General features: G+C 47.1%; 5 protein-coding genes across 5 annotated transcripts; 2 read left to right on the forward strand and 3 right to left on the reverse strand.

Moving 5' to 3' along the window:
* Positions 1-1,098: 1,098 nt before the first annotated feature.
* On the reverse strand, positions 1,099-1,865 carry Pdw03_1417 (Vacuolar protein sorting 29, putative; the record flags this gene model as incomplete). Its single annotated transcript, XM_014679605.1, has 4 exons — positions 1,099-1,215; positions 1,269-1,682; positions 1,744-1,758; positions 1,809-1,865. 4 exons carry the CDS (start codon positions 1,863-1,865, stop codon positions 1,099-1,101), a joined length of 603 nt encoding a protein of 200 aa, XP_014535091.1.
* A 1,154-nt stretch (positions 1,866-3,019) lies between these two features.
* Positions 3,020-4,236, forward strand: Pdw03_1418 (Aminotransferase, class V, putative; the record flags this gene model as incomplete). Its single annotated transcript, XM_014679604.1, has 2 exons — positions 3,020-3,108; positions 3,168-4,236. 2 exons carry the CDS (start codon positions 3,020-3,022, stop codon positions 4,234-4,236), a joined length of 1,158 nt encoding a protein of 385 aa, XP_014535090.1.
* Positions 4,237-5,116: 880 nt separating this feature from the next.
* Positions 5,117-5,848, forward strand: Pdw03_1419 (GPI anchored serine-threonine rich protein; the record flags this gene model as incomplete). Its single annotated transcript, XM_014679603.1, has 3 exons — positions 5,117-5,235; positions 5,328-5,426; positions 5,509-5,848. The coding sequence occupies 3 exons, from the start codon at positions 5,117-5,119 to the stop codon at positions 5,846-5,848; spliced, it is 558 nt and encodes a 185-aa protein (XP_014535089.1).
* A 448-nt stretch (positions 5,849-6,296) lies between these two features.
* On the reverse strand, positions 6,297-7,050 carry Pdw03_1420 (uncharacterized protein; the record flags this gene model as incomplete). The annotated part of the gene is made up of 3 exons (XM_066099897.1): positions 6,297-6,573; positions 6,642-6,714; positions 6,777-7,050. 3 exons carry the CDS (start codon positions 7,048-7,050, stop codon positions 6,297-6,299), a joined length of 624 nt encoding a protein of 207 aa, XP_065957624.1.
* A 1,179-nt stretch (positions 7,051-8,229) lies between these two features.
* On the reverse strand, positions 8,230-9,373 carry Pdw03_1421 (short-chain dehydrogenase, putative; the record flags this gene model as incomplete). The annotated part of the gene is made up of 2 exons (XM_014679601.1): positions 8,230-9,189; positions 9,266-9,373. The coding sequence occupies 2 exons, from the start codon at positions 9,371-9,373 to the stop codon at positions 8,230-8,232; spliced, it is 1,068 nt and encodes a 355-aa protein (XP_014535087.1).
* Positions 9,374-12,817: the final 3,444 nt, after the last annotated feature.

Genomic DNA, 12,817 nt, shown 5'->3' on the forward strand with positions numbered 1-12,817 from the left:
ATTTGGGAAAGCAAAATGACGATCTCCAGTTGCTTGAAATTGGGAAATATTCAGCTGGTTTATACGAGTCAATAGATCCCTCTGTTCAAGACCTCGAGGCGGCAGAGAATTGAAGTTCTGGGATTTGGCAACCAAAGGCTTTCTATTCTGGGAATAGCGCCTTTTCCGGCTGCGATGAATTGGCAGTATACTGCCGGGCGGTGTATGTACCGGATGTTTCCAGCCTCACCCGCGTTCACACGGGTGTCACTGGTGTCACGAAGCAGTTGGAAACAGTCAGTCTAGATCTTGAGTATCTTTGGTATGGGACACCTACATCGAAGTACATTGTACTGATGCTTAACTACACTGAAGGGTCTTTACTCTCGACATAGGTGGGGAAACTACAAGTATGCACACTGTAGTTGGACGAGAACCCTTTCATTTGGGATGTTAAACCTGAATAATAACCAAGCATAACAATAGTCAAAGCAATAGTCATAGCAATAGTCATAGACTATTATTATTTGCATAAGTATTGTGTTGATATCCTCATTCCTCTCAATTGGATGTTGTGGATTAACCTTGGTGGATCAAATGTTTCCAACTCAACTTTGAAGCTGTTCAAGCATGCAGAAAATGAAACTGATTGAAACATTCAGCACCTATTACAGATGTAGACCTATTATCGTATTATGTAGGTCCCATACATATAGGAGCCATTTATCATAGGGAATGCTGCAAACTATGTTGGAGCGAAATCAACACGAGTTACTTCGGGCTCCCATAAATGCTTTTTTTTTGGGTTGAAAATTTCCTAGATAGACCATGAACTCCACGCACTGGGACAGAGGCACAAGCAAGGCGCAAGATGATTAGAAGATGATCACAAGATGAATGGGATAAATTCATTTCTACAGTAAGAGTCCCGACGTTTCAGCCCGTAGTGATAAGTAGCAATATCGTAGATCATGTTGTAGGAAATGACTCGATTCAAGGTATCATGGATCAAATTGAAAAAAAACATGGGATCTGCACCAAAGCGGATTAAAAGGGGAAGAACATATGATCAGGTAAGCACCAAGGTAATTAAGTAAACGGATAAGGAAGGAAGGAGGCTCACGAAGCCGGGGGGTGGTTTTTACGGAAGGAGACTTTCTCAACAGCCACATTTTCCACTCCATTGGCGTCGGTCTTCAGCTGATAAACATACAGCACAAGCACATCACCTTGGATCTATTCCATAGTCAGCAGATATACCATCATCCAAAGCCATCATGGCAACTCACGTCCATCAGGCAGAAACTCGGTATAGGCTCCTCGCCATCTGGCCAGAAGCCCGAACTCATAGCACCCGTAGCGCTTCCCGGGTTGATAAAGAACCGACCCTCCATCTCAAATGCCTCGAAGCGGTGGGTACCACCCCACAGCAGGACATCGACATCCATCTGTCGAGCCGCGATAAGCAGTGCGTCAGCGTCGGCAGGTGGCACGATGGTGTGGCCATGGGTAAACCCAATTCGTAGGCTGCCATGGTTCACGATCTTGGAGAGAGGGAGATTGGGAGAGTCGACATCGTAGTCCCCCTTGACCATCTGCAGGTCCGGCGCTACCTCGCGGAGGAAATCATAGGTCTCGCGGTCAGTCAGGTTACCCAGACAAAGGGTCTGGCCGATCTTGCCGGGGGTCAGGAGTTTGCGGAACTAAAATCGACAAGCATCGTCAGCAGGGTAGAATGAGCCGTGACGTAGAAGACAGACGGACCTTGGCCGGAAGATCCTAGATGATGTGTTAGCGGAGATAGCGAAGCTGAGCTGAGGACAGCTTACAGGAGCTCGGTCAGGGATGAACAGGTCACCAATGACCAAGACCAAACGGGCGGTCATCCTGGAGGGTGCGTGTGGGGCAAATAGAGATCAAATAGTCCATCCACGATGATTCAGAATTGGAGCAAGCCGGACAGAAACAATGCCTGTTGTCTTCGGTCTGATGGAGCTTCCGGGGAAGAGCAACTGAGCAGTGCCCTAAGCCCTATTTAATGTCTAAATAAAGCTAGCGTTCTTTGTTCCAAGGGGCCATCCCGATCTTTGGTTTGTTTCGCATTGGCTCATCAGGCCGAACTTCTCGTCCAAATCCTTTTCAGCTTGAGATGGCAAATGTATATCTACTAACCCATGCTTCTTCCAAGGTCCCCTAACTCTTCGCGAAGATGATCATGAGGAAATCTGGGACAAACTACATTGGGGTTGAGGATCGAATGGAGTAGCAATTGCCGGGCTCACATCGGCAATGAGATTGACAGACAAATTAAAAAAAAAAACAAGAGTTACGGATTTATTACACGCATTTTCAACTTGATGAGCAGATCGACAAAGCATTCGAATGCCCTTATCTACCATCTCTGTATTGTACACAATGCAACTTACATGTATTATCCTGTTTATGTGGTAATTGCTAATGAATTGATTTAAAATGACCCCCCCCCCCCCCCCAAAACTGCAGACTACCCCAGATATTAATATCCACCAAGATCCTTCATCAGGAAGTACAGCAGAGAACGTGAATTGTTGGGCTCAATCGGTAGGATCCGCCCGGCCTTTGCTCCGACGTCAAACCCCCAAGGAAAACAAGCCACCATCGGAGACAAGAGCGTGACTCAAATCCGAAATCACCCTCTAAATCTCAGTCTCACATTGCTTCTCGGTTCTATCATCCGAGTCAACAAATCATTGAATCCTAATCGGTATCTCGGCCAATCCACTTGGCGGCGATCCCCGAAGTCACCAGTTACCCTCGGGAACTCCTCCAATCCCCTTTCACGCGAAATACCCCGCGGTACGCCGCAATCGGAAAACTGGCGTCTAAAAAGACCACGGAGCGCCTGAGCCTGATTTCCAGACATCTGGACCAGCGCCTTCCGCTACCTGAACTCAACACTCCGTTCTCGACCGAGAGAGCTTCACTTTTCTCTGACGACGTCGAATATAAACCCATTGATCGCTCCATTCCGCCTACCCCTCCCCCCGAACCAACTCCCACTATGTCTACTCAAACCCCTCACAATACTCTCCTGATCCCAGGACCCATCGAATTCGACGATGCCGTCCTTCAGTCTATGTCCCACTTTGCGTAAGTTGTCCAGGTCACAAAACATCATGCGACGATAAACGGTTAGCTGACTCCCCTAGCGAGAGCCACGTCGCTCCCGGCTTCGTCAAGGTCTTCGGCGAGACCCTGACTCTCGTCCGCAAGCTCTTCCAATCCACCAACCCCACCGCGCAGCCCTTCATCATCTCTGGGAGCGGTACACTGGGCTGGGATCTTGTCTCCGCCAACCTGATCGAACGCGGCGAGAACGCCCTAGTTCTCAACACCGGCTACTTCGGTGACTCTTTCGGCCAATGTCTCGAGACGTACGGCGCCAACGTCACACACCTCAAGGCTCCCATCGGCGATCGCACTCCGCTCGAGGAAGTGGAGGCAGCCCTAAAGGAGAAGTCATACAAACTGATCACCCTCACACACGTCGACACATCGACCGGCGTGCTCTCTGACGTCAAGGGTGTGGCACAATTGGTGCGCCGCGTCAGCCCAGACACTCTCGTGGTCGTGGACGGCGTGTGTAGTGTCGGCTCGGAGGAGATCGCCTTTGATGAGTGGGACCTCGATGCGGTCCTCACAGCTTCTCAGAAGGCTATTGGCTGCCCGCCCGGTCTCAGCATCGTGATGACATCCGGTCGCGCCATCCACGCCGCTCAGTCGCGCAAGACCCCTCCCGGCGCTTACTACGCCTCTATCGCCAACTGGCTTCCCATCATGCAGAACTACGAGAACAACAAGCCCTCTTACTTCGCTACCCCTCCCACCCAGCTTGTCCATGCTCTGCACACCACCCTCACCCAGATTACCACCGATGTCCCCGGCCGCTTCGCTATCCACACTGAAGTCTCAGAGAAGGTTAAGGCTGCCGCTGCCGAACTTGGTCTCAAGCAGCTCGCTTCTCGCCCTGAATGTCAAGCTCACGGTATGACAGCCATGTACTTGCCTGAGGGTCTGGTCCCGGCCGATATCCTGCCTGGTCTGCTTAAGCGTGGTGTCATCTTTGCAGCTGGTCTGCACAAGGAGATTGCTACTAGGTACATCCGTTTCGGCCACATGGGTATCAGTGTTACTGATCCCAAGCGTGGCGATGTTGACAAAGCCCTGGCGGCGCTCAAGGAGGCTCTGGCTGAAGCCAAGCAGGCCAAGGGTCTGTAAAGGCGGTGGTCAGGTAGCGTCGATATAAATAGGATCACTTAGACTTACGCAGAGTAAACCTGTTGATTTTGTGGGGCCAAAATCCTGCAATGAACTATCAGTTACAGACATAGATTTTTGCAATTTATAGAAGCTGCCTCGTTCAGGAGGATTTTAACACATCACGTACATCACTTTATAGGCTGATGCAATATCTGCATTGTAAAACAAACTTGCCGTTCACTTTTCCTTTTTCTCTCCTACTAACAATACACCGTCTAGACGTCTAGACCCCCTCCCTCCCCTACTACTCCAAAGAAGCAAATGAATCTATATGCACCCGCCGATCCTCCACATTCTCGAATCTTCCCTATTGGCGCGTCTACCTAGACCCAAGCCCTCAGCCGAAGATTGCACCAGACTCGTAGGGATGGTGTTGAACCGCCAGCCGCAGTCAAGAATGTAGTAAAACCATGCCCTGACTTTTTCCGTGCAGGTTTTTCTATTTCCCCTACCAGCTCCTTGTTGGTGTCAGGCAAGTCTGAAGTGCCAAGGGCCCCTGCCACATCCCTAGACAGCAACGCATTGACCAACCTGCTCTTGCAGTGATGGGATTGATCTTCCCTGTTTCAATTATAGCACTATGGTGTAGATGGATATAATTTGGAAGGTTTTCTATATCGATACAGCCGGTCTGGGAATTCCATTGCCACATGAAGTCTCCTCGTGTGAATTCGGATAGAATTTCACCGAAAGACGAAGATTGTAGGGAACGGAATGTATTGTCTTTGATGGAAATGTAGCGTTGGTCTAGATTTTGTTTATAGCTGTGTATCCATCCATCCTGTGGGAGCCTGCTCGCTTCGATTCTGCTAACCCAAGCACAACAACTTTCGTCGGGATGCAGTACTTGAAGTCCACCATCACAATTATCCTAGCAGCCGCTACTCTCGTCTCAGCAGACACAACATCAACAACATTAGCAGACAATCCGGTGAATACTATATGTGACTCAGAAAAGTAAGTCAAGCCTATCCAAGTGTACACATCCGTGGCCCCTTGTGTATGTTCACTTCAAGCTAAGCCAAAATCTTAATTATTTAACCCAACAGCATCCTACAGCAATGCACCCAACGAGTGCAGTCTAACTTGGCGAGCTGCGCACCTGACGACTGGAACTGTCAGTGCACTAGTAGCACGAATTTGGTGGAGTAAGTCTCATCTGACATTCGATTAATTCCAAAATTACCCCATACTCCATATATCCAAAAAAGTGTTACTCATTCTACCTAGGTGTTACATCAACTGTCCCGACGACACATCGAGAAAAGACGCCGAGTCCACTCGCCAACAAATCTGCGCTAAGGCCAAAGCACCTGCATCCTTACCGGCATCTACATCTGCTGTTAGCTCTACTAGGGCAGCAGCTACAGGCACCGCTGATATTGACGACGGGAATTATATCCCCGACTCCGAGGTAGATTCTGATTTCGAGGGACATCCGACAAAGTCATATAGTGGGTTGGAAGCCAATTTGATTCCCCGTCTAGAAGAGGGGACTGCTTCGGGTTTGAGGATGGGAGGTTGGTTGGAGTTTCTGGGACTTGTAGTAGGGATTGTTTTTCAAATCTGATGTTGGGTTAAGGTTCATCTTTTTTTAATAACACTCCAAGTATCTATATACCTTATTAAGATCGTCACAGGAAAATAACATCATACCATTTCATCTCTACACATAATGTACTTCATTGTTTTCGATCAAGCAACGCAAGAACCGGGAAAAACTAAAACGAAAAGAAGAAAACACTTGCCCCGAAACGCGTAATCGTTGAAAAAAAAAAACAAAAAAAAAAAAACAAACCGTTTTGTTGCCAGTGGCCCATGTCCCTGTTCCGTGCCCACGACGCACTATGCATCATGCTCAATGACTGGAACGACTTCAGTTCCTTTTTTTTTTATCTCCGATTGGCTTTCCTACTACCCAACAGAGAATGGTGACCCAGTCGTCCAAGTTATTTTCCAATCCATCCTTAACCTCCATGATCGGTGACAAGCGAATTTGGAGGGCATCGGGGTTCTGCTTATCGTGCCAGATCTGAAGGATACGGAGTTGGGAAATCTGACGCAGAAATGACGGTGATAGGGATATATCGGTGATCATTAGATTCATCTTCGATTCGGCGTTTAGCGATCAAGCCATAGGCAAGAGATACTTCCCCGGAGTTGAGGCGACCAACACGGTGAGGCTGCGAATCAACTACGAAGGCGTTGATATGGGGCTGCGCCTTATCCTTGGTGGTCGTCCAGCTTATAAGCTTCCATTGCCATTGAGGCGCATATACGGAACCAAGTTCGTTGCTACACAGTAAGAATGGTTAGAAATAAAGCTATTGTAGAGAGTAAAAGTAACTAACTCGGCAACTTACTCTTCATCAAGGAAATGATGCGGCGTATCGATACCCAAAAAATTGTCCAGTGAAGAATGTAAAGCGTTTTCATCTGTGACGCGTTAACCCACCGTCGGTATCTACGTAGCTTCGGGGTATCGTCGATATTCGGACCACAGATATCAAATCCATCCCATGGTCGTTCCCGGACTATATATTCTCTCAGTTGATCACGGGGAAATGGCTCCACAAAGCGTGGGCCATATTCTGGAGTTTCACTAGAGGATAAATCGAGTTCAGCAATGGTGATGTGCAATTTTCTCTGGTTGCTGCGAGAGAGGAGGAGAGCGATAAGCTTCCTAGTAGCAGCGTGACAGGGTTTGACCCAAATCTGACCTTCGTCGAGCTTTGATGTTTTGTCCTCATTCTCCGAAGTGTTAGGCTCCATACTGTACGTCAGATGGTCACGATAGCGAGGTAGGTGAAGGTTCGCTGGAGAGTTGTTTTGTTGGATACAAAATGGGAAAGAGGGCCAGGAACTCTGGATTTCAGAAGGCTTTTCTGGCTGGTGCAGTACAATTAAACCCCTGTTGTTGTTGGTCTTGTTACGCGCTATGTTGTTGATGGTATGATGGTATCGGTTGGTGTTGAGCGGACAAGGAAGTTGACTGGTTGAGCAGTTTACCCAAGTAGCTTTTCACCTGGCCGAAAATCATGAAGGATATCCACAAGTGTTCTTTTATTCTACGGTCTATGGCAAGTAGATTCAAACATGTTGAAAGTCACATAACTTCCATGTTTGCTCCTGTAATCCCGAACACAAATCAGGCCGCTACTCCTGATGGGTTACATAGTTAACTAAGACCAGCTAACCGCTAGGATGTTCTGTTTGTCCTTATGATCTTTTGGCTTAACAAACTAAGGCAGAATTCAGGCATTCAAAACGTTTTCAGGAATCAACCCTGAAAAATCAGGCATTTGACCTTTGGCCGCTCTGCCCCTTCGCAAAGCCAACAAATCACAAGAGACAATTTATATCGGCCGTGCTATTGAAGCGATCCATTGATTTTTCTGTGGATTCTATCCTATTCTCAACCATGGATTTATTATACTGTTGGTTTTGACAGTATTCAATGAGAGAGTGATGCCCCTGGGGGCACATTTAGTCGCCCGTATGTATACTGGGAATCCACCCAAAACGCTCCTAGTAATAAAAAAAACTGCTTCCAGTAGCTGTCTACCATTGCACAAAAGGCCTCTCATTGCGCAAGAGGTGAGTTTGAGGAAATTAGGCACGTAGACACTGATCGACAAGGCACTGAACTTCCTTACCATGGGACATGAAGCTATTGGCGACAGAAAGTTTGTTTAACAAAGGTTACGGCATACTAGAGAGAGAGGCATTTTGAAACGAAGACTAGAAGCAGTCGATATGGCACGAAGTACAGGAAAAGGGACATTGTTCCACATAATAGATGACATGGGTCTTCAACTCCCTTGGGAGACAACAGAAGTGAACATCACTCAACGAGGCCAAACGAGAAACACAGGACTGGACAATGACTATTCAAAGAACATGGCCAAGACCTTCTTCCTGATTCCTGATTGGCAACCTAACAGGGAATCATCAAAGTTTGATGGGAGGCATGATGTCCATAGCTCCATAGCCTGTGTAATCGCCCGAGACCTCAACATAACCCGAGTAGAACCCGACCGTGGAGTTCTCCATCACGAACTCCTGATTAGGCCGAGCACTCTTGACGCGAAGCTGAGTTCCATCCGCCAGCTTGATTTTGTACTCCAGTGAGTACTTGTTGCCGGTAACCGTGGAGTTCAAGACATGCTTGTCTGAGGCTTCAAAGCGGGTCAGGGAGAGAACAGTGTTCGTGCCGGCACGGCTCTGGAGGGTGGCAAAGGACTTGTTGCCGTTCACGCTGTCTTCCCAATTCCAGATCGAGAGGTAAGATTCCGTTTTGTTGGGCGCATTCAAGTATAGTCCGAGCCAAGTGAAGCGCTCCGGGGACGTGGGCCCCCACTGGCGGTCATACCAGGAGAAGGACTTTTTAGAGTCAATCGTGAGCTTGCGATTATCCACAACAAGGGAACCACGGGGGCGGGTGACTGGCAAGCTGATTTGGTTTTGAAGGCCACCAGCCCAGAGCCACGAGCCGAGGCCGGCATTCAACACCACGGGGCCTTTCATGTCCAGGTCAATATCGAATGTGACTTCCGGGAGGTGACTGTGAATCCTCATTGGCAAGAAAGTTTCCCGCGCGGCATTTTTGTGTGGAATGGCCTCCATTCCAAATTTTCCACCTGGCATAGTAATGTTGAACGGTTCGAGGGTACCATTGCTCTCTCTGACGGGCCCAATGTTCTGGTAGTTCTGCTTGTAGTATCCAAGGGGCTTGTCCAAGGACATAATCCCAGCGCGCTGCGTCGCGCTGCCGTTCCGGACCATAATGTGTGCACTGACGTAGAAGCTTTCGTTGCTGGTCGTCCGGATGTAGTTAGCTACCCAGTACGAGTCCGTGGCATGGTTGGCTTCCACTAGATCGATGTCGGATGCATCATAGAAAACAGGCAGCTGTATTTCTCAGTTGGTTAGTAGTCGGGTTCCAAGGTTGCTTGCCAGGGCATGATGAGCCTCATCAACGACTTACAGCGCTAGGGGTAGTTGTATTCAACAGTTCAGAGGCAGAGACTTCCGCTGAGCGTGCGGTGGCGTAAAAGCAGAAGAGAAGGCTCAGACATGAGGCTGAGAGATACATCGTGCTTTGCTTCGCAAGCTGGACTTGCAATGGAGAGATAGGAACTTTTTATGGTTTATCCCGGGGGTGGGAGCATGGACTTTAAATACAAGAGAGTTACTACACATACCCCCTAAATCCACTTTTTTTTTTCCCATCTTCCAAGGTGTGGATGGAGTACAACGTGGGTGGGATTCAACCACCCACTTTGAAAGCGGTCAGTAGATACAGTGACTCCGCAAAAGGTCTAACCCCTTCTGCTACCGTCTCTCTGGTTTATCATACCGCCTCTTTTAAATTAACAGACCGTCCTTTCTCCCTTAGCTTTTTATTGGTAGATATTCGGCCGGCAGAATTTGGAATATTGACCCTTTTGCGTAGTGACTGTATTCAAACACCCGTGCTCCGTATTGGATCCGGCATTTCACATGGGCGACGTCACATTTCCTTCGGGCAATCGTGCCAAGCCCACCACCAACTGGGTCCCAGGGGTCGGTGGGCCCCAGCGGATAGCACCGGATAATACACTGCAACATTAAATATCTTTAATATGGTGGTTCCATACACAAAGTACCCGCTCGCAGGGTAGTTGGAACTGTACGTCTCAGACGAGCTTGGCCAAATTAAATAGAGACTGATCTTAGATGGATCAGTTTTGATCGATCTACTCCGTACTACTGAAATTAGTTCGAAAAACATCTTCACGTGGAGGCGTGAAGAACATCTTAAAGAAGCACCATTATTCAAATGGTTCCAAACACACTTAGAAATTCTTACTCAGATCGATACAAAGTGATTTTAGGCTTCAATCTGTCTCTATACACCGTTCAATGTATTTCCTATCTAGTCCAAGGGTTCAGAGACTTGCAGTGACGAATTTATGGCACGTTAGTTTTGCACTCGTGTGATCCGATGAGAAATTGTTATCCCCTGGGCCCACTAACACCTGGTAGTTGAAGGTCTTGGCACGATGGTACTACTAACCACGGAGTACGGAAGTAAGTTTACCAAGTCCTCGGTTTTCTACCCCTGTAATTCAAGGGTAACGATACAAGAAGAAATCGGCGGAAATAACTAAATGCCGATGTATAAAAGTGGGTAGGTGTAGCCCACCAATACCCACCTTTGCAGGAGAGATTTTTACTTTGTCTCTAATTTGTGCTAAGTGTAAAACACACAGTGGGTCTCCATCTTCCTTGTGGTTCCGGCATTTCCTTTGGTACGGAAGCTGTAAACTCCGGTAAACCAGAGTGATGCTAGCGGAGCAGAGTTACCTAATTCCAAACAAGGGGATGTTATGTTGAAACCAAGGGTGCAAGACATGGTTGAAAGTAGAGCTTGAGCAGTCCTGCAGCGCCAGCCGGTTTTTGGTCCCGGCCCCGCAGCACTGAATAAATTCCGGTGCTGTGGTGCTGCAACCATACCTATGTAGGCTAGATTTTAACCTAGATAGGAAGTTTCTTCGCGTCGTTATGCCGAGGCAGCACTGAAATTGGCGGCTTGGCACTCACTTGGCGCCAAGACAGCACTTATCAAGGCCTAGTCAAAGTGAGGTGGAATACCTAGAAAAATCCACGAACCGCCATGATAGCGTAGCCTATTCAAATTCCATCTTGTGTTTAGTTAGCTTTAACCATTTAGATTAGAAAAGGAGCGGATTTAATCAGTTTAGTTAGTTAGAGGATTAAGAGGGTTTTATCTACTTATCTATCAGTTATAAGCCTAGAATTTTTCTATTAAAAACATCCATCTTTAATGATTAATTATACACGTGCTCTTAGTAAACCCAGGAGAATTGTCACGGATAACTATGTGCGCTACTATAATACCTTGCTATTTGTCCATTGAGGCTTAGAGCGGAGCGCATTTTAAATAATGTAAGACGCAGACCTATTAGAAGGGTTTGAGGCAGAATACGTGCAGGGCACTGAACGTGCTGAATAGGCATGGGGACATATGTAAGAGTATACAGGTTTCAGGAATAAAGCATTTCAACCGGGTAACGAGAGAGGAGAAGATGTATAGTCTTATGTGTGCCAAGACTATGCCGAAATTCTTGTCTGCATCAAGAGCTCTAGGGGGATCCTAAACTATAAGAAAAATGATCGGCACTCTCGGTTATCCGATCATGTGACGAGCCCCGCTCGGTTCGATCCCGTCGTCAATCTAATGCGTCATTGATCAGTCGATCCCTGTGTACATGTAAGGACTCTTTATCCGTTGCAACTACTAACTTTTACTTAGCTAGAATTTTAAGGCGCTTACGTTTTACAAAATATCTTTAATAGTTATTAGAAAGTTAATTGATATAGTAGAGTAAAAGATATCTTAAATTCTACTGAGTGTATATACCCTAGATTAAGGTAAGCCTTAGTTCTTCACTTTATAGAGTTAGAAATACCTCCTATTACTACAGACTAGTATCAACAAGAACTACAAAGACCTATACAAGACCTATGCCTAGAAGGATAGTAATTAGTTTTAGAAAAAACATGCAAGAGTGCTTTAATTACTTTACTTTAGCTAGTAAGTCTATCATTCTCCTTTGTCTTTTTACTTGTTCAAGTGTCGATAGTATAGATTTACTTTCAATATAACACATGTCCCTGTGTAACTCTATGTTCATGGGTCTCTCTCTAAGCGTGTATGAATATGATTGGTATCTAAACAAAGCAGCCAAATCCCTCAAATCCAGCCAATTTTGAAGGGGGCGGCAGCACACTCTTCCAGTTAGATATCGGCTTGGAACCCGAAACTGAGTCATCTTGTTGGGTTTTTTCCATGTGTAGCAAACAAAGAACTGCGGGAATGGAGAGAAATTTAAAGCTAAACCCTGAAAAGTGCCCCTGAGATTCTAGAATCCTTGATAGTCTTACTGGGCATTTCTCTCCCGTATGTTGTACAATGTTGTGGGTGAATTTTTCTTTCCCTTGGAATTTGGCGAAGCCGCATTTACGATCTATCATCTCAATGCCGAAGAACAGGACTCTGCGCAAGCTCCTGCCTACGGGCAGGGCATCCAATTTCCAACCTCCTGAGTCGGGCTTGTCAATCAAGCAGCGATACAACATTTCTCTTGCCTACACAGAATGCCAGAAAAAAGCGGACCAACGCCAGAAGTCTCATCACGAAACACAGCGGGGCTGCTAACACACCCAGTACCCTGCTACGACAGCCCGGCCGAGAAGGGACGCTAATGCATGCACGCCACATGTAATGTGTATGGTATAGTTTCAAAGTCATACAACTGATTTATTACAGAAGAAGCTCTGAGCTGCAAACTAGTGATTGGTGACTGGTAGCTTCTAGTACTGGTATTACTAGCAAGCAAAAGCAAGTGTGTGCATACACATTAGTGTCCCTTCTCGGCCGGGCTGTCGTGGCAGGGTATAGTGCTTCGGTACGATAGCCTACGCAAGATACATTTCCGATAAATGCGACTGCGTCTACAATCCGCGCAATGGT

The sequence above is a fragment of the Penicillium digitatum genome, chromosome 5, assembly GCF_016767815.1.
Source record: "Penicillium digitatum chromosome 5, complete sequence".
NCBI classification, from domain to species: domain Eukaryota; kingdom Fungi; phylum Ascomycota; class Eurotiomycetes; order Eurotiales; family Aspergillaceae; genus Penicillium; species Penicillium digitatum.